General features: G+C 37.8%; 1 protein-coding gene across 1 annotated transcript in view; it reads left to right on the top strand.

Moving 5' to 3' along the window:
• Positions 1–16,525, top strand: part of HECW2 (HECT, C2 and WW domain containing E3 ubiquitin protein ligase 2) — a gene marked incomplete at both ends in the record, with an annotated part of 238,319 nt that extends 221,794 nt beyond the window's left edge. The window contains 3 exons of the mRNA XM_080690058.1: positions 2,053–2,138; positions 3,624–3,736; positions 16,414–16,525. Of these exons, the coding sequence (XP_080546184.1) occupies positions 2,053–2,138; positions 3,624–3,736; positions 16,414–16,525 (311 nt within the window). The remainder of the gene's footprint in view (positions 1–2,052; positions 2,139–3,623; positions 3,737–16,413) is intronic.
• Between the last annotated feature and the right edge of the window lie 6,996 nt (positions 16,526–23,521).

The raw sequence follows: 23,521 nt of genomic DNA on the forward strand, positions 1-23,521 counted from the left end.
GCCAGATTCTGTTTCAAAATAAAGTGGGGGTATGGGTCAGTGGTAAAATACCCCTGAGTTCAATTCCTAGTACCACAAAAGAAAAGAAAATTCTACCACCTTTTTTTGACCACCAACTCAGAACTAAAGTAGATTTGGTGCATCTAGAATATGCCTATCAGCTGGTTTGACTCATTAATTACACCTTAATTTCTATCTTCCTTCTCTCTGAACTTATTTATTTTTTACTGAAAGATTTGGAAATCCTCAACTACTGCTTTACCCTACCTGTGAGGTGATACTTTTGACATTGTTTAAAATGTACTTTTGTTGGTGTATTGTAACTACACATCATACTGAGATTCAAAGTGATATAAAATACATGCACACAATACTCGGTGTGTTTCCCTCTGGAGCCCACCCCCAACCCATGCATGCTAGTGGGGTTGGCAGTGATGCCTTCATACTTGTACGCAGCAGTATTTCAACTGTGCCCTTCATCAAGCCACCTTCTCCTTTCCACCTGCCTCGCACCATCCCCTTCCCCTATTCTCCTAGTCTATCCATTTATCTTAGGTGCCTTTTGTTTACCAATTTCACGTTAGTCTCCACATATGAAAGAAAACACAAGATCCTTGACTTTCTGAGACTGTCTGATCTCACTTATTATGTTCTTATTTCCATTCATTTTCCTGTAAGTGATATAATTTTGTTCTTTTTTATGGCTGAGTAAAATGTCATTGTGTGGATATATCATTTTCTTTGTCCATTCATCTGTTGATGGACACCTAGGTTGGTTTCATAATTTGGCCATTGTGAATTGTGCTGCAGTAAACATGGGTATGCTGTATCGCTATAGTATTGATTTTAATTCTATTGGAAAGATACTGAGGAGTGATATAATTGGGTCATATGGTGGTTCTATTCCTAGTCTTTTGAGGAAGCTCCATAATGATTCTCACAGTGTTTGTACTAATTTACAGTCCCATCAACAGTGACAATTTTAACATTTAAATTCCACTAAAGTATGGAATCAAATAAAACATAGTTGATTAATTAGGATTTATTGGTTGAAGGAATTAAAGTTTACTTTTTCCTTTTTGTTAATGAATCAATAAGAAAGTAATATATATGAAACTTTTTTATTTTATTGTGGTACTGCAGATAGAACCCAGGGGCGTTCTACCTCTGAGCTACACCCCTAGCCCGATTTTTTATTCTTTATTTTGAAATAGGGTCTCAATGGATTGCAAATGGCCTCACTAAGTTAGCTGAGGCTGTCCACAAACCATGATCCTCCTGTCTCAGCCTCCCAAATGCTGGGATTACAAGCATGTGTTACCACGCCCGGCTATATATGAAGCTTTTAAAAGAGCTTGCAGTTATATATTTCTTTATATAATTATTTGATTAATGTGTTTTTCCTCTACCAGAAGCCCTGTGAGGGTCTGTTTGCCATTATAACCCCAAGCTTATACAGTGCTTGACATAGAGGTACTTGAAAATTATTTCTTATATGATTGACCAAAAAAGTTAAGCATTTCCATTTACAGCAATTTTATTTTTTCAGAAAGGATACAGCTAAAATAACTCATTTGTTGTTCTTGCCACTGTATGAAAACAGAGTGGCCACTAAGTGAAAACAGAGACCTTTTGGTTTTATTTAATGTTTTAGTTTAACACTCATATTATCTTAAAGTGGTATTTCTTAGTTCTATTGTGTATGTGTATGCTACTGGGGGTATAATCCAGGGGCTTTTCTACCTCTGGGTTATACTCCCAGACCTGTTTTACATTTTATTTGGAAACAGGGTCTCACTAAGTTGCTGAGAGCCTCACTAAGTAGCTTGAGGCTGGCTTCGAACCTGTGCAATCCTCCTGTCTCAGCCTCCCAAGCGCGGGGATTACAAGCGTGCGCCACCACGCCCAGCTCTATTTCTTAGTCTTAACCTTCACAGAATCCAAGATGATTTTTTGCACCTGGGTTTTTTGTGGTGTTTTTGTTCATATGTGTCTTGGTGGGTTAAGATAGAAGAGTCACAGTAATATTGGCTTTTGTGATTGCTTTGATAGGATACCATGACAATCATATCGTAATTCGATGGTTCTGGGCTGCAGTGGAAAGATTCAATAATGAACAACGACTAAGGCTGTTACAGGTAAGAAGCCATTAATTTAATTTTTTTTTTTTTTTTTGCGGTACTAAAGATGGAACCCAGGGGCTTTCTACCTCCGAGCTACACCCCCCAATACAATAGCATAATTATTGTTGGAAACATGTATTTTAATAATTTCTGAGTATTATCCATGAATACATACAGCATTGATCTGAAAATGCAGGACACACCACTTCCATGGTCCTCTGTTTGCACAGTTACATGACTTCACTGCTATGTAAAACATCCCCAGGCAAGTCAAAGCATTCCATGAGGGCTTTAAGTTCCAACTCCAGTCCGAGAATTCCAGGGATGACATCTGCCTTCAGGACAGTTGGGTCCCTTCAGTGTGAGGCACTCTGCCCCTAGCATCCCTAGCAGCAAAAAGATAAAAAGATATGCTGTTCGATTCCTTAAGAAGATGCCCAGATCCTTGACAGAGTCCTTTTTTTTTTTTTTCTTTCTCTAAATTTCCACAAATTTGGGAAACAGTGACATTTAAAAAACACTGGAGCCGGGCGTGGTGACACATGCTTGGAATCCCCATGCTTGGGAGGTGGAGACAGGAGAATCACACAGGTTCGAAGCCAGCCACACTTGTTTAAGAGACCCTGTTTGCAAATAAAAATATAAAAATGGGTCTGGGAGTGTAGCCCAGAGGTAGAAGGGTTTCCAGGAACTCCAGTACCACCAAAACAAAAAACAAAAAACAAAAAAACTAGAAAGCTCTTTTCTTTTCTTTTTTTCTTTTTCTTTTCTTTTCTTTCTTTTTTTTTTTTTTTTTTTTTTGTATTGGTGATTGAACCTCTGACCAATTTTTTTTTTTTTGAAACAGCATCTCAATAGGTTTCTGAGTGTCTGGCTACATTGCTGAGGCTGTTCTTGAACCTATGATTCTCCTGTCTCAGCCCACCAAGTACTGGGATTACAAGTGTGTGTAACCACATACAGCAATATTTATAATTATCCAGTGCAACTGCTGGGTGGTTGTAGCTAAAGAAGTATGAGATATGGAGAAGCATCTTAGATGCTCAGGCAGAGCCTTATAAGTAGACTGGGTCTTGGCCCCTTTGAATTAAGATCTGGACCTCAAGTTTTCAGCTCCAGAAACTCTTTTTTTTGTTTGTATTTTTTGTTTGTTTAGTTCACCAAAGTTGATGAGGGACTGATGCAAGATGCATTTAGGTTAATTGTTATATTATTCATCTATAATGGGAAATATGCCTGGTTTCAGCATCTGAGCTGGTCAACTACACAGTGCTTTATTTTCAATAAGCACTCCACATCCCCCTCTCTTCATTACACTGTCTTTTCTTAGTATTCTATGTGGTTGCCAGATTTTGTGGCCTGTCTGTTCCATGTCTATGAAGTTCTCTCTCTGGAACTTTCCCACCTGCTCTTCTGGAGACCTTTGCATATGAACAGCACAGTGCCTTTCCTGGCCTCTGCTCTCTGTCTTCACTTTCTCCTCTTTTCTCGGGTTGCTAGTTTGTTACAGGCACATCCAGCATTCCCTATGAAGGATTTGCATCTCTCCGAGGAAGTAATGGCCCAAGAAGATTCTGTGTGGAGAAATGGGGGAAAATCACCGCTCTTCCCAGGTAAACTAGAAAGTAACATTTATTTGTTGCCATCTCAGGGTCCTGGGGGAGACCTCTAGATTGATTACAGACAGATAGTTTTATGTTGATAGTAGAAAGTTTTTAGAATGAATTTCTTTCTTGTTACTTTCCTAAAGGGAGAAAGTAAAAAGATCTCCCTGATCATATTTAAAATATATACATCTATGTCTTAAAATAGAAAATATAATAAAAACAAACTCTTTTCAAGCATTAATAAAGCAATGTCAGCCATCTTATTAGTGGTCTTAATTTAGAAATTTGCAGAAGCTCTAGTTTATACTAATAGATATTTAGAATTCCTTCACCCCAAATTACCATCGTGGTTACTGAAGACTATTGCATCTTATGAATGTGCTCTATACTTCTGTAGCTTATATTGTATATGTCTTTTTTTTCTTTCTTCCTTTTTTTTTTTGGTGGTCCTGGGGGTGGAACACAGAGGCTTTCTATCTCTGGGCTATACTCCCAGTCCTATTTTCTATTTTATTTGGAAACAGGGTCTCACTCAGTTGCTGAGAGCCTCACTAAGTAGCTGAGGCTGGCTTCGAACCTGTGTGATCCTCCTGTCTCAGCCTCCCAAGCACGGGGATGACAAGCGTGCGCCACCACACCCGGCTTGTATGTGTTTTAATTCCATGTGAATGCTGTCTGCACTGGATTCTCATTCATAATAAGATCATACATTTCCTTGGAATTGAAAATTTTGCTTTATTGCTGGTCTTAATAAATGCAAGAGACTGATTAGATGGTATTTGTGAAGAAAAACATACTTGAAGTTGAATGGAGAGACCTGGATATGGAGCAAAAGTAAAAAGGGGAGAAAATGAACAAAAACATTTCTTTTTCTGATCAACAATAAATACTATGGAATTTTTTTTTTTTTTTTTTTTTTTGGTGGTACTGGGTTCCTGGAAGCCTTTCTACCTCTGGGCTACACTCCCAGACCTATCTTATATTTTGAAACAGGGTATTGTAAGCCAGCACGGCTGGCTTCGAACCTGCATAATCCTCCTGTCTCCGCCTCCCAAGCGTGGGGATTACAAGCGTGCGCCACCACACCCGGCTGGAATTTTTTAAGTAAAAAAAACCTTAGCTCGCTCTCATTTTACTAATAAGAAACTGTAATATGGTGAGATTAATGATATTAGGTACTTCAAAATGTCATCCTAAATTTAAGTAGGCGTGACTTTGAAGAAGCGTGTTACATTAATGCTATAAGATGATAGTAGGTACCCGAAGTTGTCATAGTCAATTTAAGTACAACCAACTTTGAGAATGCACCAAGGCTTTCCTTTTAGTAATTATAAGACTAGTTTTTCAGAACTGTGGTCTTAGCATCAATAGATGAAGCAGGAAGTAGGGACCACTGAAAGTACAAATACATTGAGCAATGAGTAGCGTAAACTTACTGGCGTCTCCTCAGCTGCCTTGCGTGCATCATAGGCTGTGAATGGTGGCACTGCATCAAACAGCTAACAGTATTGAGAATTTGGTATACCAAACCCAAAAGACTCTCATTTCATTACATAAAGAACTAGCTTATTTTATTTATTCTTGGGTAATTAGCTTTCTTCCTCTCCTCTCCAACACATATTTGTATCTCAACAGCAGATTTAGACTATCTAAGTAAGGCTTTTCAGTATTTCAAGAAACTTAAGAACTGGTATCAAAGAAACAGGAAAAGTCAAATTAATTATATGTCACTTTGCTGTTGAAATTTATTTTTGTAAAGCCACTAAAGCAAATGGAATAAACTGTAATAATGAGATCTATCAGCTCTTTATCTTTGATCACTGGAATTTTCACGAAACCTGGTGGGCAGAGAAAGATAATTTGGGATACCGTGTGCTTCCTCATCTACCTTGTATGAGTGCGTTTCTGAAGATTAACTGAAATCATTCTTACAAAACACTTAACGGCTATCTCTGAAACTAAGTAAGCCTCCATTCAGTGGTGGCTGCTATTGTGATTTCTGAGTCACTCTCATCTCTACATATTAGACAGTAGCATATTGGCAAGAGCACAGAGCTTGAGGAGTTAGAAGACCTGGGTTCTAAACCCACCTCTGCCACCAGCTAACTCTGGAACTGTCAAGGTTGCTTGATCTCTGGGCATCAATTTGCTTATCACTAAAAGGCTGGGAAGGGTGGTAGGCTAGGTTTGGTTGAGTAAGCGGTAACACCAAAGAGTTACTGAAGAATCTCGAGTGTCAAGCTTATCTACATCTCTACTTCCTCCTGGTAGCTCCAGGAAGTTCCTGCCCTGACTCATTGTAAGTGTCGGTGTTCCTCAGTGTTATTGCATACACACAGTTGGGCAACAGGCCGGGTCGCTTCTTCTCTTACATATGCCTGAGGCTGGTTCTACATGCTTAGTTCTACCCCAATTATGAAATAGCACAAATAAAGATGGTCTTATCCATCTCTATAAAGTAAAATTAACAATGCCATGTTTAAAACATACTTATGATAATTGAGTGAGATAACACATATAAAAGTCCTTCTGTATTTTTTTGTTCTTTTCAAAACTTTTATCTTGAATCTCTTTAAGCCACTGTGCTGCTCTCTTAAAATGGGCCCCACCAAAAAAGTACATTTGGAGAAGAAAAAAAAAAAACTAGTATGTGACAGTATAGTCAAAGGCAATTTCACTGACATTGACATTGCCCTTTATGAAATGTGGGGTGTTTTATAGGTCTAAAAACGATCTGTAAGATCTGGTCTAAATAGATTGTTTTAGTTGCCAAGTCCGTTTCTCCCACCTTTGGAATAGATACACCCACACCTGCTATTTTCTGATACATGTAAGTTGCAGAACCAAATTGCTGGTCTGTCTCAAGCTGGCCAGCCTCAAGGTTGTTTATTTTTTCCTTTTCCTATTAATGATTCTCTGTTTAACATTTGAGTTGTGACATTGCACATACACACTGAAAAGAAAATGGATGATTATCCTCCTTACTTTAGGGGAAAAATGTGTCTTGTAAGACTGGCCTCAGTTTGTGTTGGGCATGGGAGGATGTGACCTGGGAAGCGGGAAGGAGCTCAAGCCAGTGTGATGTGGGAGAGCATCTTAGTCTTTCAAGACATGGATGATTCAGGGCCTTTCAGCCTTCCAAGCAAACAAATATGAGTCTCATTTTGTTCTCAGATTTCCAATTCTCACTTGGTGGTGGCAGTGGGTAGTTCTGCTCATAGTGTGGGCCAAGAAGTATATTAAAGTATATGATTGCCTCTGAAACCAGTACAAGTGGAATCCAGGGCTCTTTTTTTTCTTCTCTTATATGGTAATAAAATAACTTAGCACTCAGCTGACAAATAATGAGAGAGCCAAGGGCAGTCTCCATGGAGACTTGCAGCCTGAACACATTACTGTACTTCTGCTTTGTGGCTGGTGGTCAGGTTAGCTCTGAATTTGCATTTCTGTAGACTTCCTACCCCCTGGTACTCTGAAGCACTGTCAAATAAAAGAGTGAATTCACTTTGTGGCAGTTTCTCTTAAAGAGTCCAAAAATGGGTCGCTGGTCTGGAAAATGCACCTCTCCCATCGAGGTATAGAGTTTCTGTACATCACCCCTGGATGACGCACAGAGGAGCTGGGGAGAGGCAATCACTGTGGAGGGGTGTTGATTCTTGCCAAAGGGGAAATGTTAGTTTTTGAGAATGGCTGTCCCTGGATAATTTTTTGAATAAAATGCTGACCCAAATTAAGGAACTAAATATAAGAGTTAACTATGAAATAGATGTCTTAGGAAAAGCTTTTTTTTTTTTACAGTGAAATTGGATTTTAGAAGATAAAATCATTTTAAATGACCTGTTCTGTTTTAAAACTATGCTTTTTATTTTAATTCTTTACATAAATTTTTTATGAAAATGTTACAAAATGCATACTGTGTTAAAATTATTAAGTACATATTTAAAATACATAAATATATACCAATCAAAATTCCACTACTGAGATAAGATTTGTTCATATATTGGAATATATGATTTCACTCATGTCTTCAGATACTCATGTATGTGTACTAATCATGAACATCTTTCCATGACATTAAATATTGCTTTATAATAGCATTGATAATTTAATTTTTCCTCCTCTAGTACAGAAAATATCCTGCTATCAAAGTGAACTGTGAGCTAATAAATAGGAAAATCACTGAGGAGTCCTGAAATATAGTGCCACCTTCCTCAATTAAAAAAAATTAATTAAAAAGACGAGCCCTGGGAGGATCCCTTGGGTTCTACTTCTTCCTTATATTTGCTTTGAAGTATCCATCCTTGGCCTCTTCAGTTCCCTAACATCTGCTGGTCACTGAGGTGGCTTTTAATTTGGGAGGGAAGTAGGAAAATATTCTCATAAGATATTCTACTCCTTTGGACTTTGATACTGTTTCCTTTCCTCTCTGTCTGCTCAGTTCTATATAACAATAATTTTTAGTGTATTTGCTTTATTCTACCATTGAATCAGCATGGGCTAACAAAAATATATTGGAGATAACTCATAACTACCATACTGGAAGTCCTTAAATGTGATATACCTTTTGGATTGGTATTTACTTTAGAAGGTGGATGAATTTATTGTAAAACCAGATCATATATAGAAATACTTTTTCTTTTGGTAGGGTACTGAGGATTGGACCTAAAATATCAATTAAAATTCAACTACTGAGATAAAGTCTATTAGTATCTTGGAAAACATTAACTTCTAACTCTGCTGAACAGACTCCTAACTCATTCCTTGGGTTCAATGCTAGGCAAGTGGTCTACCACTAAGCTCAATCTCTAGATCATGTCAAAAAAGAAATTGAAAGAATTTGTGAATTTTTAATAGAATAAAAAGTTTACTTGCTACTTACAACAGACAGTATAATCCAAGTTAAACAACTAAAAGCTATTTCACACGTCATATATAAAAATTGTATTTGTGGGTGACAGATGTCACAACTGTTGAGGCATAGTCAACATTCTAGGCACAGTGTAATTCCAGTACCTGTAATTCCAGTACTTGTGGCTGAAGCAGAAATATAGCAGGTTCAAAGCCAGACTTAGCAAATTAGTGAGGCCTTAGCAACTTAGCTGGGCCTTTAGTAGTTTAGGGAGACCCAGTTTCAAAATTAAACAATAAAATAGGACTGAGGTGTAGCTGAGAGGTACAATCCCCTTGGGTTCAAACTTTAGTACTTTAAGAAAAAAGTACATATATCAGCCAGGCACGGTGGTGCACATACCAGTAATCCCAGTACTCAGGAGGCTGAAACAGGTAAAAGGGAAGATTCAGGCCAGCCTCAACAGCTTAATGAGACCCTCAGCAACTTAGTGAGATCATGTTTGAAAAAGTAAAGAATAAAACAGGGCTGGGATACAACTCAGAGGTAGAATGCCCCCGGGTTCAATCCCTAGTACATCCAAACAAAAATAACAAATGTATATGGTTATACATATATATATATATATATATATATATATATATATATATATATAATTCCCCAGAGTCATCTACGGATGAAGAAGTTACTGGCTCAGAATACACATTTAAACAATTTCCTTTGTGAATTATTCAGCTATAAGAATTCTTACTATAGGAGCATTACACACTCTATTTATAAAGCCAGGTGCATTTTCACTAAGGTGATCTAATGAAACTTTGGAATAAGGTATGAATTAGATAATAAGATCTGTTCCCTCTAGCCAGCCTATAGATACTCATCTGGCACTGTGCACAAAACCTTGTGGCAGGAATAAATTGATCTCTGTCCATGTAGACCTTAAAACGCAGGGACAGAGGTACTAGATATTTACATGAGCCAGCATCATTGGCCACCATAATGATATGAAAAGTGAGTAGCTGAGCAGTGAGTACCGTAGAATTCCTTTCCAGTCATTCACAGTTCTTGAATGCCTGGTGAGGGCCAAGGGCTGCATTGTGCTGCCATGGGCTTCACAGACAGATGTCTGTGACCTGCTCTCACCACGAATTCTTGCTCTAAACCTCATGATCTAAGAAGATACTAATGAGGATACTGGAGAAACGACGAATTGTTTAAAAATCCCAACAAGTTATACCTTTTCTCTGTGTTAATAAAGCTACCTGGGGTAACTGCCCCTGTTACTTTACATGACTCATAGGATCACTCCGTGTTATCGGCAACTTTGAGCTTCTCATCAGTCCTCTATCCGTTTCCTATACTCCATGCCACGCTTAATGGTACCTCTGCCATCCCCCCCTACAAACCCAGTCGCTGGCTCCCTTTCACCCATGAAATAAATGGAAAAGGTCTTTGCAGGAACCTGCCTGGCTTCCAGATGTGGCCCTGCGTCCTCCTACAGCCTGGGGCCACCTTAGCACCTGTCACTCAGCCTCTCAGGTTGATGATGCAATGCTTTCTCACACTTCCGGGAGATGTGCTGGGAAGATCTTTTTTTTTTTTTTTTTTTTTTTTTTTTGTCGATCCAGAAAAGCTTTGCACACCTACAAATCCTTCAAAATTTGGCCAGACATTCCTCTGTAAAGCCTCCCTAACTCTGCCAAGCAGACTCCTAACTCATTGTATTATCATTGCACACTGAGCCCTCAGAGCCTACAGAAATCTTTTGAATTAAACAAAAGTGCCTTCCTTTCTGGAGAAATACTGCCCTAAGCTAGGGCTCGCAGCTTATCAAGCAGAGGCCAAGAAAGGCTGGAATTCAGCACTTTGGGCCCAGGCAGATCCCCTCCAGGCAGAGCACAGGCTGCAAACCTTCAGCACTCTCGTTTTTCTGTATATTTTGCTGTCAGAGCATAAACTTGAGGACAGAAACCTGACTTTTCATTGTCATCTACCAGGAGATAGCCCAATGCTTGTCATATAACAAACACTCAGTAAGTATTTGTTTAGTAAGGGAAGTAATAAATGAAATGTAATGCAAACCAGAAAATTAAATTTTACTTATCAGAGGGCTTTGTATGGGAATGACAAGCTTTCAAAATATGAGACCTTCAAAGAGGAAAAGAAGAGATTCTATGAGTGAATGCACTAACCTGCCTGAGCACCTGTTGGGCCCTGAATTGGGAGGAAAGGAAGGAGACATCAGAACCTTACTAGAGGCTGCTCCTGCTCCAGCTTGTAACGGCAGCCAGACCTGCAGGCACACTTGATTCTTAGGGGCACAGCTCTGAACATTTGTGCATAAGTAAAATCTGGACTTTCTGGCTAAGTTAGATTGGGAAGGTACACATTTCCCTTCCAAGCAATTGCGATACTGAGAAACGACCCATTCAAGATTCTTTGGGATTTCTCCAGAGTGCTCTTAAGTATTTGTTTTTGATTGATTAATTGCTGGATGAAGAGGTGGGAATAGGAGTAAGAAAACTGAAAGCTGAAGGGCTGCACACCACTGCCAGTTGAAAATAAAGTGCTGACACTTTCTCAATTACAGTGCAAATAAAAAGGATTTATTTGACAAAAAGACCTTTATTTGACAAAAAAGACCTTATTTCTAGGACTACATCTACTAGATAAATAGATGCACGGCTTTCTTCTCCCCTCTTACTTTATAGTGTTGTTATAATCTATTCTCTGTGTTATATTTTGTGTTCTTAGACAAATGTCACTTCTGAAAGAATGGAAATAAGTATATTTACACACACGTGTGCGCGCACACACACACACAGAGGGGCGGGAGAGATACATTAACTAACCTGTGGAGATATAGATGTAACCTTGTGACTTCTGCTCACTGAGTTTGAATAACTGAATTCTCTATCTATGGGAAAGAAGGGAGGGTAAGGCATGACCTCCTGGTTAACATTTGAAGGATCCAGAAAGCACTAAGAGATATATTAAGTCATATGAGATCTCTGAATGGTCTTTAAATCTTTTTGATATTGATGCCAGTATGATTTCCCAAAGATGGGCTCATACCTGGGTATGGTTCTGGCTGCGTAGATAAAAATAAGCCAAACTCAGTTATAGCTGTAGTGTGGCTGGCTTTTGAAAGATTTGAAAAATGTTCTTTCCCCAAGATTGAATAGCTGGATGAGATATTGCTGCCAATATCAGCACAGTCCAATGGCCCTCCTGTTATTTTCTACCAGAGTTTTCTTAGGACATAAAATGGGGTGGGGGTAGAGGGTGTGAAAAGCCTCCCAGGGTTTTGTTTTGTTTTGCCCCCCCCCCAGTTCTTGGCTCATTCAGCAAGTTGATGGTAAATATTGAGCAATTTATTTAACCACACTATTCCTCAATTTCCTTATTAGCAATCTGGCTTGTTTATAAGTAGTTTTGAAATTTTTGCAAGCATGCAGAATATTGGTATGGATATCCAGAGTAAGATAGCTTGTTTCTAATCCACTTGATGTCTTTCCAGTGGTGGAGACGACCTACATCAGATTCACTTGTAGTGATTGCTACCATGCAGGTCATCAGACCCACCCCAAACCCTCTGAATTAGAACCTCCAGGGGTGCAATAAAAAATCTCTGTTGTAAACAACTTTCTGGGAGATTTTGGGTACACTCCAAACAATCCTTTTGAGTAGTTCTGATTTCTGGTAAGCCTAAGATTAAACTAGACCTTTTGATCACTTAAAAACTCCCTGGTATCTCCCAGAATTTTTCTGGACAGACCCAGTCTTGACCTTTTCCCTAGAGCTATTGCATATTATGACTGAGATGTTCATTAAAAGAAATACCTTGAGAATATTTTACCAATCCCTGTCCTCAAAATGTGTGTAGTCTGGTGGGTTGTTGAGAGCCAGCAGTTCATTTTCAGGAGTGGAATGAAATTAACACTAGGGATTCCAAAAACAAAAGAATGGAGCTAGTGAGCAATAAGTCTCCCTACTTTCAATTTAATGTTGGACTTCCCCTGGGAGACCCATGGTTGAGGTCTTATTCATTATTTAACCATTGACTCAGCTTCTAAATTGGGAAAACCATTTAACCTTTCCACACAGTTTTCCGCTCCACCATGTATACTTTCCTTATCGTTGTGAAACATTTCCAGAGGAGTGTTTTACTGAGAAGAAACTTTTTTGAATGCTAGCTATATGATGTGCAACCAGATGTGACTTAAGAAGCCATGGCAACAGATTATGGAGCAGTAAGGGTGACTATGTCTTCTGACTAAAGAGGAGCAGACACAAAATTGTCTGGTCCTTCCCTTTGTGTTGAGAACTGAAAAGAGTGCCCAGACTTGTGGCTTTACTAGAAAATCTACTGTTTTATCTGTAAAGATATTACAGAAACTGCTAGGAGGCATGCAGAGTTCCTGTGTCTGCTCGAGATCTAGAAGAATCAAAGGACAGCTACTTCCTCCCAGCTTTGCCTCACCTCCTCCTCTTAGATGATTCTACTCTATCACCTTATCATCACATTTGCTTCCTCTCTTGGATATTGCATAACCTTGAGACCTATTACTAGTGTTCCAGTGCTGCAAAACGAAGTATAAAAACTTAGTGGTTTAAAGCAACGTCCATTCATAATGCCACTGTTTCCCTGGGGCAGGAGCCCATGCACAGCTTGGCTGAGCATTCTGCTGTGTCTCCCCAGGCTGAAGTCAAGGTGTCAGCCAGGCAGGTGGTGGTCTCACCTGAGGGCTCAGCTGGGGAGGGATCCTCTTCCAAGCTTCTTTAGGTTGTTGGCAGCACTTGTTCCTTAAAGCTGTGAAATTCACGGCAGCTTGCTTCTTCAAATCCAACAATGAAATATTTCTTTTGTAGCACTTATACAAATCAGTAAGAAGTCCTAAGGCTTTAGAAGATGAATCTTTTGCACCCATTAGGATATCTATTTGAAAAAAATAAGCCAAAATAAGTGATGATGAGGATATGAAACTGCAACCCTTGTGCATGGCGGTTCAGAATGTAAAACAATGCATCCACTATGGGGAGCAGCATGGTGGTTTCTGAAAATGTTAAGAATTAGCTGGGTGTGGTGGCATATGCCTATAATCCCAGTACTTGGGAGGCTGAGATGGGAGGATCACAGGTTCAAATCCAGTGAGACCCTGTTTCAAATAAAAAAACAAAATAGGACTGGAGGTGTAGCTCAGAGATAATTTCAATCCTCAGTACTACAAAAATTAAATGGTTACAGTGGTAAATTTTATGTTCTGTATCTCTTGCTACAAAAAGATTAAAAAGAAAATACAGAGGAAGTCAGCATGAAAGTCACAAATAGGCAATGTACCATGCAGACTCAGAGAAAAATGTTCAACCAAAGAAATGAAAATTTAAAAAAAATAAAGATTAGCATTAGTAATGTCATTCTCGATATCATACACAGGGAAGGGGAGGGAGCCCTGAAAGCTCATTGAGAACAGTGTACATGCACGTCCCTATCGCTTTGAATTGCATATTGATGTGAGATTACAATGCACCAATAAAAGTATTTAAAAATGATAATAATAAAGAAGCACCATTTTTGGTCTAGTGGGATAATGAATTTATGTGTATAACCCATAAAATCTGAGATAAAATTCCATTAAAAATTATACATATTTTACTTCTCTGCTTCTTTGCCTCCCCCTAGACAGAGATAAAGTCATTTAAATTTTTTTATTCTAGTGTTTCACATAGAAAAACATTTCTGGGACTCTCAGTATGTTAGGTTTTGTTTTGTTTTGTTGAGTTTTTTTGTTTGTTTGTTTTTGGTGGTACTGGAGTTCCTGGAAACCCTTCTACCTCCAGGCTACACTCCCAGACCTATTTTTATATTTTTATTTGGAAACAGGGTCTCCTAAGCCAGTGAGGCTGGCTTCAAACCTGTGCGATCCTCCTGTCTCCGCCTCCCAAGCACGGGGATTACAAGAGTGAACCACCATGCCCGGCCTCAGTACGTTAGTTTAATTTTTAAAAGTAAATTTTTTTCTGAGGCCCAGATTCAGGTTCCAATATAAAAGGTACATGGAAATTATGTTGAATTTAATTCTGAAATTTTTAGTATATCAAAAAAGTGTTTTCCCATAAAGATTAATTAGATTATCTCCACCAAAATATTCAAGAGTTTAATAGTATCAGAAGCCTTAAAATTTTAGTCATACTATTTTTGTGTGCTAAAAATGGTATTCTTAAAATATAGCAGAGCCCCTTCAGATTCCTATTTCTAATAAACACCACATGTATGCTTTATTACCTCTTTACCTCTCCAACATAGCTACCATGGGCCATCTTTTGATCACTTATTGAAAGCAATTTGAGTAAATATCTTTGATGACAAGGAAATGTAGCTAACAATATATCTATTAACTAGAAAAAATTAGATTAGCCAGACATTTTATTAAGCATATTTCTGTAATTTCACTTAATTCTCATGTCCCTCTGAGACTAGTTGCATCAGTCCCTTGTCTCAGGTGAGAAAATTGAGGCTCAAGGTTCTGATAACCCTCCCCATGTCACACAGCCGGTCAGCAGAGCTTGAATTCAAGCCCAAGTCTCTCTAACTCCTAAGTTTTAAACTTCTCACTCTGCACTTTACTATACTTATGAATATTATATTTATTTCCTAACTAAAAGTGATTTGTAAGAATAAAAATTTAAACATGGTAATTTGTAAAAAAAAAAAAAAAAAAAGCTGGGTATTAGGACTTAAGAGGTTGAGACAGGAGAATCACAGATTCAAATCCAACCCCCAGCAACTTAGCAAGGCCCTCAGCAACTTGCTGTGCCTCAGTTTAAAAAAAAAAAAATATATATATATATATTTTTTAAGGCTGGGGGGTCAATCTCGTAGGTAGAATACCACTGGGTTCAACTCCCAGCACCCCAAAAAATAGCCCGTTATTTATTATAACTCCTAATATTTCATGTTAATTCAAGAACATTTTTTAAGTCACAATTATTTAACTCCAAAAAAACAAGCTGTTGTACATTCAGAATAGAATGCTTCCTATTCCATGTCAAAAGTGCAGATTTTCTTCCTGATAAGATGTACTATTTGGAGGCTGTCTATTTTTTATTGTGATTCAGGTGTAAATAACAGGAAAACATATTTTTTTTCTATCTTGGCAAAAGGGGAGGTATTCTATAAAAAATGTTCTAATGTAATAGTGATTTAAATGGCTTTTTTTTGGTATTGTGAATGAGGAGAAGACAGATTATAGCACAGAATTCAAAGAAGTAACAATGGTCCACTGAATTTGACAGAAAAATCCTGCCAGGGACTTTCCCAAGAGTGAGACACCAGGCGAGTCTTCAGAGGCATCTGGTTCTCTTCCCTGTCCACGGAAATGAAAAGTGCCAAGCCGCAGATTAGCAGAGAGGATCCAGGCAAGAGCCAGCACTGCAAATGAATGACTCTGGAAAGCCTTAGACCCATGTCTCTAAAAACATGTAACACCAAAAGAAAAAGGAAGAAATTAAACTCCTTTTTGTAATTCTTACACAATTCAACAAATAGTCATATCTACCTACAAGAGCTTTTAAATAGATGTAGAAATATTTAGAAATTAGATATCTTACTTTCCTTGGAGAAGTTCAATTCTGAATGTTCTCTGTCAAAATGTTTTCAACGTTTTTCCAAAAAGAGTGTAAGAATTGGTAAAAGAAATGAATTGGATATGGAAGATGTATGCTACACACACACACACACACACACACACACACACACACACAACACACACACAAACACACTTTAATTTCCCCAGACTCATTCTAAACTGTGGACTGCTTCTTCTGTTTGCAGAGCTCACACTTGTTTCAACCGTCTGGATCTGCCTCCGTACCCATCCTTTTCCATGCTTTATGAAAAGCTCTTGACAGCGGTTGAAGAGACCAGTACCTTTGGACTCGAGTGACCTGGAAGCACAATGCCCATCTCTCGGTGGACAAGCAGTCACAGAAGCTGGCCTCCAGAAGAATGGCTGAGCATTGAGAGTCTCAAGCGGAGGCCCCCGTTAGAGTAAAGCTGAGTGCCCTTAGATTCCAGGAATGTGCGCGCTCTCTCATTTGGAGACTGGCAAGGAGTCCTCTTGGAAGGATTTGGGTGATCTTGATGCCCAGGGAACAACCCAACAGTCTTTTAATCAACAGTTCTTGGCTGCCAAACTTTTTCCGTTTGTTATGTTCCAAGACAAAGATGAACCTGTACATGATCAGCTCCGCGGTAATTATTAGGGACTCGGGAGAAGCTTGAAACTTACCCTTGAACATGGTTCAAGCCAAACTGGCAGCACTTGGCCCAATCACCAAATTAGCGCAAGTTAAAGAATATAATCAAAACAAATATATTTCTTGAAAGTACATTCATTTAAGCCCTAAGTTATAACAGAATATCATTTCTTGCTTATGAGTGCCTGCATGGTGTGCACTATAGGTTTCATGGGACACAAGTGAAAATGAAACCCAGTCCATAGGAGGTAATTTTAAAGATTTGCAATAAGGTGGTCTGTGACAATGTATATGCAAGTAGTATGTGTGTAATTACGGCTGAAGACAAACTGTTATTCAATGAAGTACTAATGACAGATTTTATGCTTTATAATGCATGAAAACAATTTAAAAATAACTAGCAATTAATCACAGCATATCAGGAAAATGTACGCAGTGAGTTCTGTTTATTTTTTCTAGGTTCATTATATTTATGTTCTGTAAGATGTACATAAGAACCTACCTGTCACACTGTACGTATCACCTTTTCCATTTTCATGTTCCACGCTTACTTGGGCATCATGCTAGTGTGTATCCTTTTAAGCACTCTCAAGAAAACAAAAGGGCCTTTTATTTTTATAAAGGTTAAAAAAAATTCCCCGGAATATTTTGCACTGAATGTACCAAAGTTGGAGGAACATTACAATATGGTGAATAGCAACTCCATCACTTGATAAGTATAATAGAAAGTAGCTTCTAAATCAGACTTCCTTCACAGTGCCATGTCAACCACTACAAGGACTGTGCATCTAAGTAATAATTTTTTAAGATTCACTCTATGTGATAGTATGATATGCATTTATTTAAAATGCATTAGACTCTCTTCCATCCATCAAATACTTTCCAGGATGGCATTTAATACAGATATTTCGTATTCTCCCCCACTGCTTTTTATTTGTACAGCATCATTAAACACTAAACTCCATTAGGGAGTTATCAGCAACACTGAGGACATCAGCTCTCTTTAGTACTAACGATTCCATTTTCCCTTATCAGTGAAAACATCATAAATTGAAACTCTCAGTACTATATTTCTAAGCCTGCATTTTCACAGATGCATAATTTTCTTAATATCAGGAAAACAATTTTCTATGGTATCTCAGAAACTGCATGCCATCACTCATCTTATTTCTGTTTAATTCTATGAGAAGGTATCCTTCATTTTAGTTGCTTTGGGGATTATTCTATATCATTGTTTTTTCCTTGATTTATGGCCATCACTAATCAGATGCACAATAGAGTATAGTTAAATTGGCGGTGGGGGTGGTAAAAGCATTGGGTTGACATTTAGTTTGCCAGCCTAAATGGAACATTTAGTTTTCCAGCCTATTGTTGGAACATTTTTTTGAGAATCAGAAGTGGCCATGGGATTCCTATTATGGGATGTTGGTGATCTTATATTTTATAGAGACGATGTGCACAGTTTTCATAGGTCTTTTATAAGAGCCAGTTGCCCTCCTGTTGGTTAAGCTGTGTTTCCTACTGGGACCTCAAGAGTGGTATCACTCAGGTGACACTTCTGCAGTAAAGGCAGGACTGCAGTGTGGGGAAATGTTCTGGGGGAAAAAAAGATTTTATAGGAATCTGGAAATAAGAAAGTAAGAATTTATCTGTATATTATAATTGGGCCAGAAAAAAGGGAAGAGGAAAAAATTTTAACTGGAAATATTAGTTTGTACTTATTGATCATGAATACAAGTATATATTTAATTTCTCAAACTGTTTTTGTTTGTATTCTTTCATTATAACAAAAAATGGTACAACATACCAATTCAGTCTCTTTTTTTAAAATCACAAGTTTGATGTGTCAGCATTGGCATTCTCTAAATAGCTGATAAAGTTGTAGTTCTTTCAAAAATATATTCATAGACCATGTTAGCTTTCATTTTGATTTGAGACACATTGTTACCATATTACCAGTTAAAAGAGATTTGAAATAAAACATATCTCCTTAATTATTTCTAACAAATATATTTTTGTTAAGGCATCTAACTTCTCAAATAATGGTTTTCCTTAATGTGTGCAGACATTGTTAACTAGTAGAATTATCTAGATGGCACCATTCTCAGAATTGGGAATTATCAAAGATGTACTTAGCACAGTTGAAAACATACTTATCATTCTTCATCAGTAATACAAAAAGCAGCCAATAATAACTATGTAAAACATTACAATACACTTCCATGGAACAAATTAGACTTTAATAGACTACAATTAAAAATATCAACAAATAATTTCTTCTGGACTGTGAACCCACGTAACTCAGCTTTTTGGTCTTATTTTCTTTACAAATTTCATAAATGATGCTCCTTACATTGTAAGAGATCATAATGAAGCATTGTATGAGTAGGCAGAACGTCTCAGGCATGAGAACAGGCAGAACAGGCACACAACTGGCATCCCCTCTGTGTCAGTCACTGTGTTTGATGATAAAGATGCAAGATTCTGCCCTTCAAAAGCTTACAGTCTAGCCGAGGAGACACCATGGTTCATAAAAGTACTTTTAAATACCATTGTTTTATGTTCTGCAATCAAGTAATGAAGAGAGAACAGCTTATCCATCCAGAAGAGTCCATCACAGTTTCATGTTGGGGAAATTGAGTGGCTGAAATAAATCACACAGATGCTGTTTCTGCAGGTAATAATGTGTTGGCACTGGTGAAGTGCCAGATCAGATTTACACAAGGAAGGCTTGAAATGTGCAGATGGAGGCCTGAACGGTGAAGGAGCAACTCAAGGATCTTCAAATTATCAAAGAAATGCCAACATTAACCTTGGGGATTTCCCTCTATTTCTCTTCTTCTACAGTGTATCTTTGGTGTTCAGTGTAAACAATCCCAACACCTCAAACCAAACCACTTACCGGGTCAAAGCATTTTTTCTTGTGCACAAAATGAAAGGCAGGGTCAGAGAAGTGCAGTCACAATTTTCTAGTATATGTTGTGCTTATCATTTAGTAGAAATTCTATAATCTGGAAAACACAATTGAACTAGAAAGGAAGTAAGCTTTGCAAAATTAGAAGATAGCTGCAAGTGGCATGCTCATTCATTTACACTCAAGTCTCAAGGAAGGAGGATGGCTAAGATCTAGCCATCACCTGCACAACCATGGACTGGTAAGAAGGCATTCAAATGATGGGAAAGGTAGGATGTGTTCACATGGCGCTTTAGAGTTTCAAAGCACTCTCAAGCATATTGTCTCTTTCGATCTTCAGATGTTTTGTTGAGTATAAATATCAAGTCCTACCTTGGTTGAAGCTGATTTTCATGGTTGGCTTGTGGGATTTGTTTTGGTACTTCATAGTCACGATACTGTGTTTCATCTCCAGAAATGTGGAGACTGTTTGTCCTACTGTGCTCCACTTTCAGCCAGGCTTGAAAGGTGCTTCATTTACCCAAGTCTCACTTTCTTAAACAAATGCACTTAAACAATGATCGCTTCTGAAATGTCCACAAAGGAGTTAATATATTTTTGGACAAAACTCATAGACTTAATATTTGGTTTCTAGTGCTTTGGAAAAATTTGAGATGGAAGTGAAATTCATTTGCTTTTGGTAGACTTATATAGGACAGCAGTTTCAAAGATCATTTGGAAGAAAGATCATGGGGAAAGCACTGATCAGAAGATTTATTTTAATTTTATTTTTTATTTTTATCTTATTGTGGCACTGGGGATTGAACCCAAAGGTATTCTACCTCTCTGAGCTACATCCCCAGCCATTTTTATTTTTGTTTTTGGAGCAGGGTCTCTAGGTTGCTGAGAGTCTCACTACATTGCTGAGGGTGTCCCCCTATCTCAGCCTCCTGAGTACTGGGATTACAGGCATACACCACCACACCTAGCTCATTTTATTTTTTAACTGTTAATAAAGATGGCCCTAGAACCCGCTGGTAGCTGAACTCAAGTGATACTGAAGAAGATACCATAGAAAGTTGTCTTTTTCCCCTGTCTTCCTTACATTTGTCCAAAGGAATATTTTTCTGTGATTTTGCACAAATTTTATGATTTGACCATTTCAAACAAGGGAAACATCTTAAAGAGTCTAGAAGTCTGCCCGGTTTAACATTATTTGGGAAACTCCAGGGGAAACGATGCTATGCCATCGTTCAAAGGTATCAGTAACCCTGCATGATAAAATATATGCATATGAAGAAGAACATGACGTGAGTCCTAAGCCCAGTCTGAGTTCCAGGCCCCTTTCCGCTGTCTTAACTGCTTTTCTATTTAGTTGACTAGTGACAACACTCTAGATCTTAGCCATCTCACTGCCATGAGACTTGAGTTTAAATTAGCAAGCTTGAATTACTTGTAACTATATTCTAATTGGGCAAAATTTATTTCCTTTCTAGTTCAGCTGTGTTGTCCAGATTAAGCTGTCTAAGCATGGAAGCAAAGGAATGTCAGAGACATTAAAGCTTTCTGAATTGTGGCTTAAAGCCAACTGCTGCCCACTGGAAGGGCGATAGGAATAAAAAGTGTAAAAGAGAAGCCTAGCAGTTGTGCCACCCCCAAGAATGCCATGCTAATTACTGAGCAACTGTCAAGACTGGATGTTGACTGCATTCCAAGGAGCTGGCACAAAAGATAGAATGAGTGTGTATGCTGCCCATGTCAGAGCAATCTAGGCCAAGAGTAAAAGGATGGTTAAGACAGGAGAGTAGCCCAGAGAAAGCTAAAACAAGGGTGGGTTATCTCAGCACAAGCTGATGGGGCAGGAACATACTCCTGTTTGGTTTCTGACTTTGTGTGTGTGTGTGTGTGTGTGTGTGTGTGTGTGTGTGTGTGTGTGTTGCTAGGGTTGAAACCCAGGGGCTTTTCTACCTTTGGACCATACTCCCAGACTTATTTTATATTTTATTTGGAAACAGGGTCTCACTAAGTTGCTGAGAGCCTCACTAAGTAGCTGAGGCTGGCTTTGAACCTGTGTGATCCTCCTGTCTCAGCCTCCCAAGCACAGGGATCACAAGCATGCACCACCAGGCCCGGCTCAGGGTTTCTGATTTTTAAGAATGGGCTGCTGCCTAGTGAAGGCACTGCTTAGCAATCTACCTGGTGGGATTTTTTAACTTCAGTAAACATATATTTTTTTTTGTATTCTGAAAAGTAATTTAGCCCCAAAGCACTAAAGTTAACTATTGCTTAATCAGGAGATTTGACATTTTGGCATTAAATAATACTGCACAATTTTCTCTTTTTTTTCAGATGCTTCCAATATTTTTATTTTTTTTACAAAATTTTCTTTACATTTAAGAGTTTTTGTTACTCTTGAACACAGTACATGATATAAATGGTGCTTTTATTTCATTATGCTCAATTTGTTTTTGTTTTGTTTTCTGGTTGTTGTTATTTTTAGCAGACATTAGAATAGACTTAAAGCATTTTTGTGGTGACTGTTAACCTAGAAAGCAAAATTCTGAGAGTTAAGTTACTGGATTACAAATGGAGACATAATTAGTGTTTCCAATTCAAGATTTTTATCTGCAGGGTACTTTATTTTCCTTTCATGATTGAATAGCTCAGAAGAATAGGATGACTTTTGGTTTATGGGTTCTGGGGAAAAGAGGAAAATTGAATATATACATGTGATTTTTATATTTAGTGGCCTTGGGCGGGTAATATCTTTCTCTCCCACTTTTTTTGAGATATTACAACCCTGAGGAGTGTTATATGGCATGTTATATGATTCAAACTGAATCAGCTATTACTGATGCAGGTAAGGAGCCATCAGTACACTTCTGGTAACTATCACCTTCTGTATAAAAAGATGGATAATGTTCAAGAAATACTTTGGAAGAGTTAACCAGAAAACACACAGGACTGAATGTTCTTTTAGGAACCTAATGCTCTAGAAAATGTAATTACAACCTATTTTTCTTTATATGATATCGGAAGTGAAAAATTGGAGCTGTTAATATGTTGGAAAGTGCATAAGATGACATGTTTTTATAATAGGGATGCAGGCATTCCAAAATAGATGAATACAAATACATGCATCTCTCTTGCCTCTTAATGAAAGTATTAATCTAATTTTGTAATATGCTTACTTTTTAATATTAAGGCTCTGTAAAAAAAAAACACAAAAACATTTATTTCTAAAATTTCAGTAGAGCACAGGTGGTGTATTTTTTTAACCCTTTCCATTTCTCTTCACCAACCCCACTCATTATGTCTACTACACCACATACCACAGTAAATAGTAACATTTCTATTTTTGTTGAGTTGATTTAAGCTTCATATTTATTAAATGTGACTTTTAATAGAGAATAATAATGAGTGATATTTGCTATTAGAATTAAGATTACACAGCTCTCATTTCATCTTACATTTAAATTTTCTTTTTTTTTCCAAAGCAAACAGTACAGATTGTTGACATCCTAGAAATGGTTTATGGGTGGTATTACATGGAGCCTAAGACTCCAAATTGTGGACTCGTTCATTTTCCTGAGAAATCTGTATTATCCTCACCTGAACCCTTGATTCTTGTGTTGCATTTTTTTATGATTATGAAATGCTTTACGGGAAAGATATTTTAATGTGTACAATTTGTTTTATTTTCATATTGATCTCTATTTTTGTTTAAAGCCATGTTACATCATGAAATCACTTAATCACAAATAAATCTTCTTTAAAAAAAATAGATCAC

This window comes from Muscardinus avellanarius (genome assembly GCF_963383645.1).
Source record: "Muscardinus avellanarius genome assembly, chromosome: 2".
NCBI classification, from domain to species: Eukaryota; Metazoa; Chordata; class Mammalia; order Rodentia; family Gliridae; genus Muscardinus; species Muscardinus avellanarius.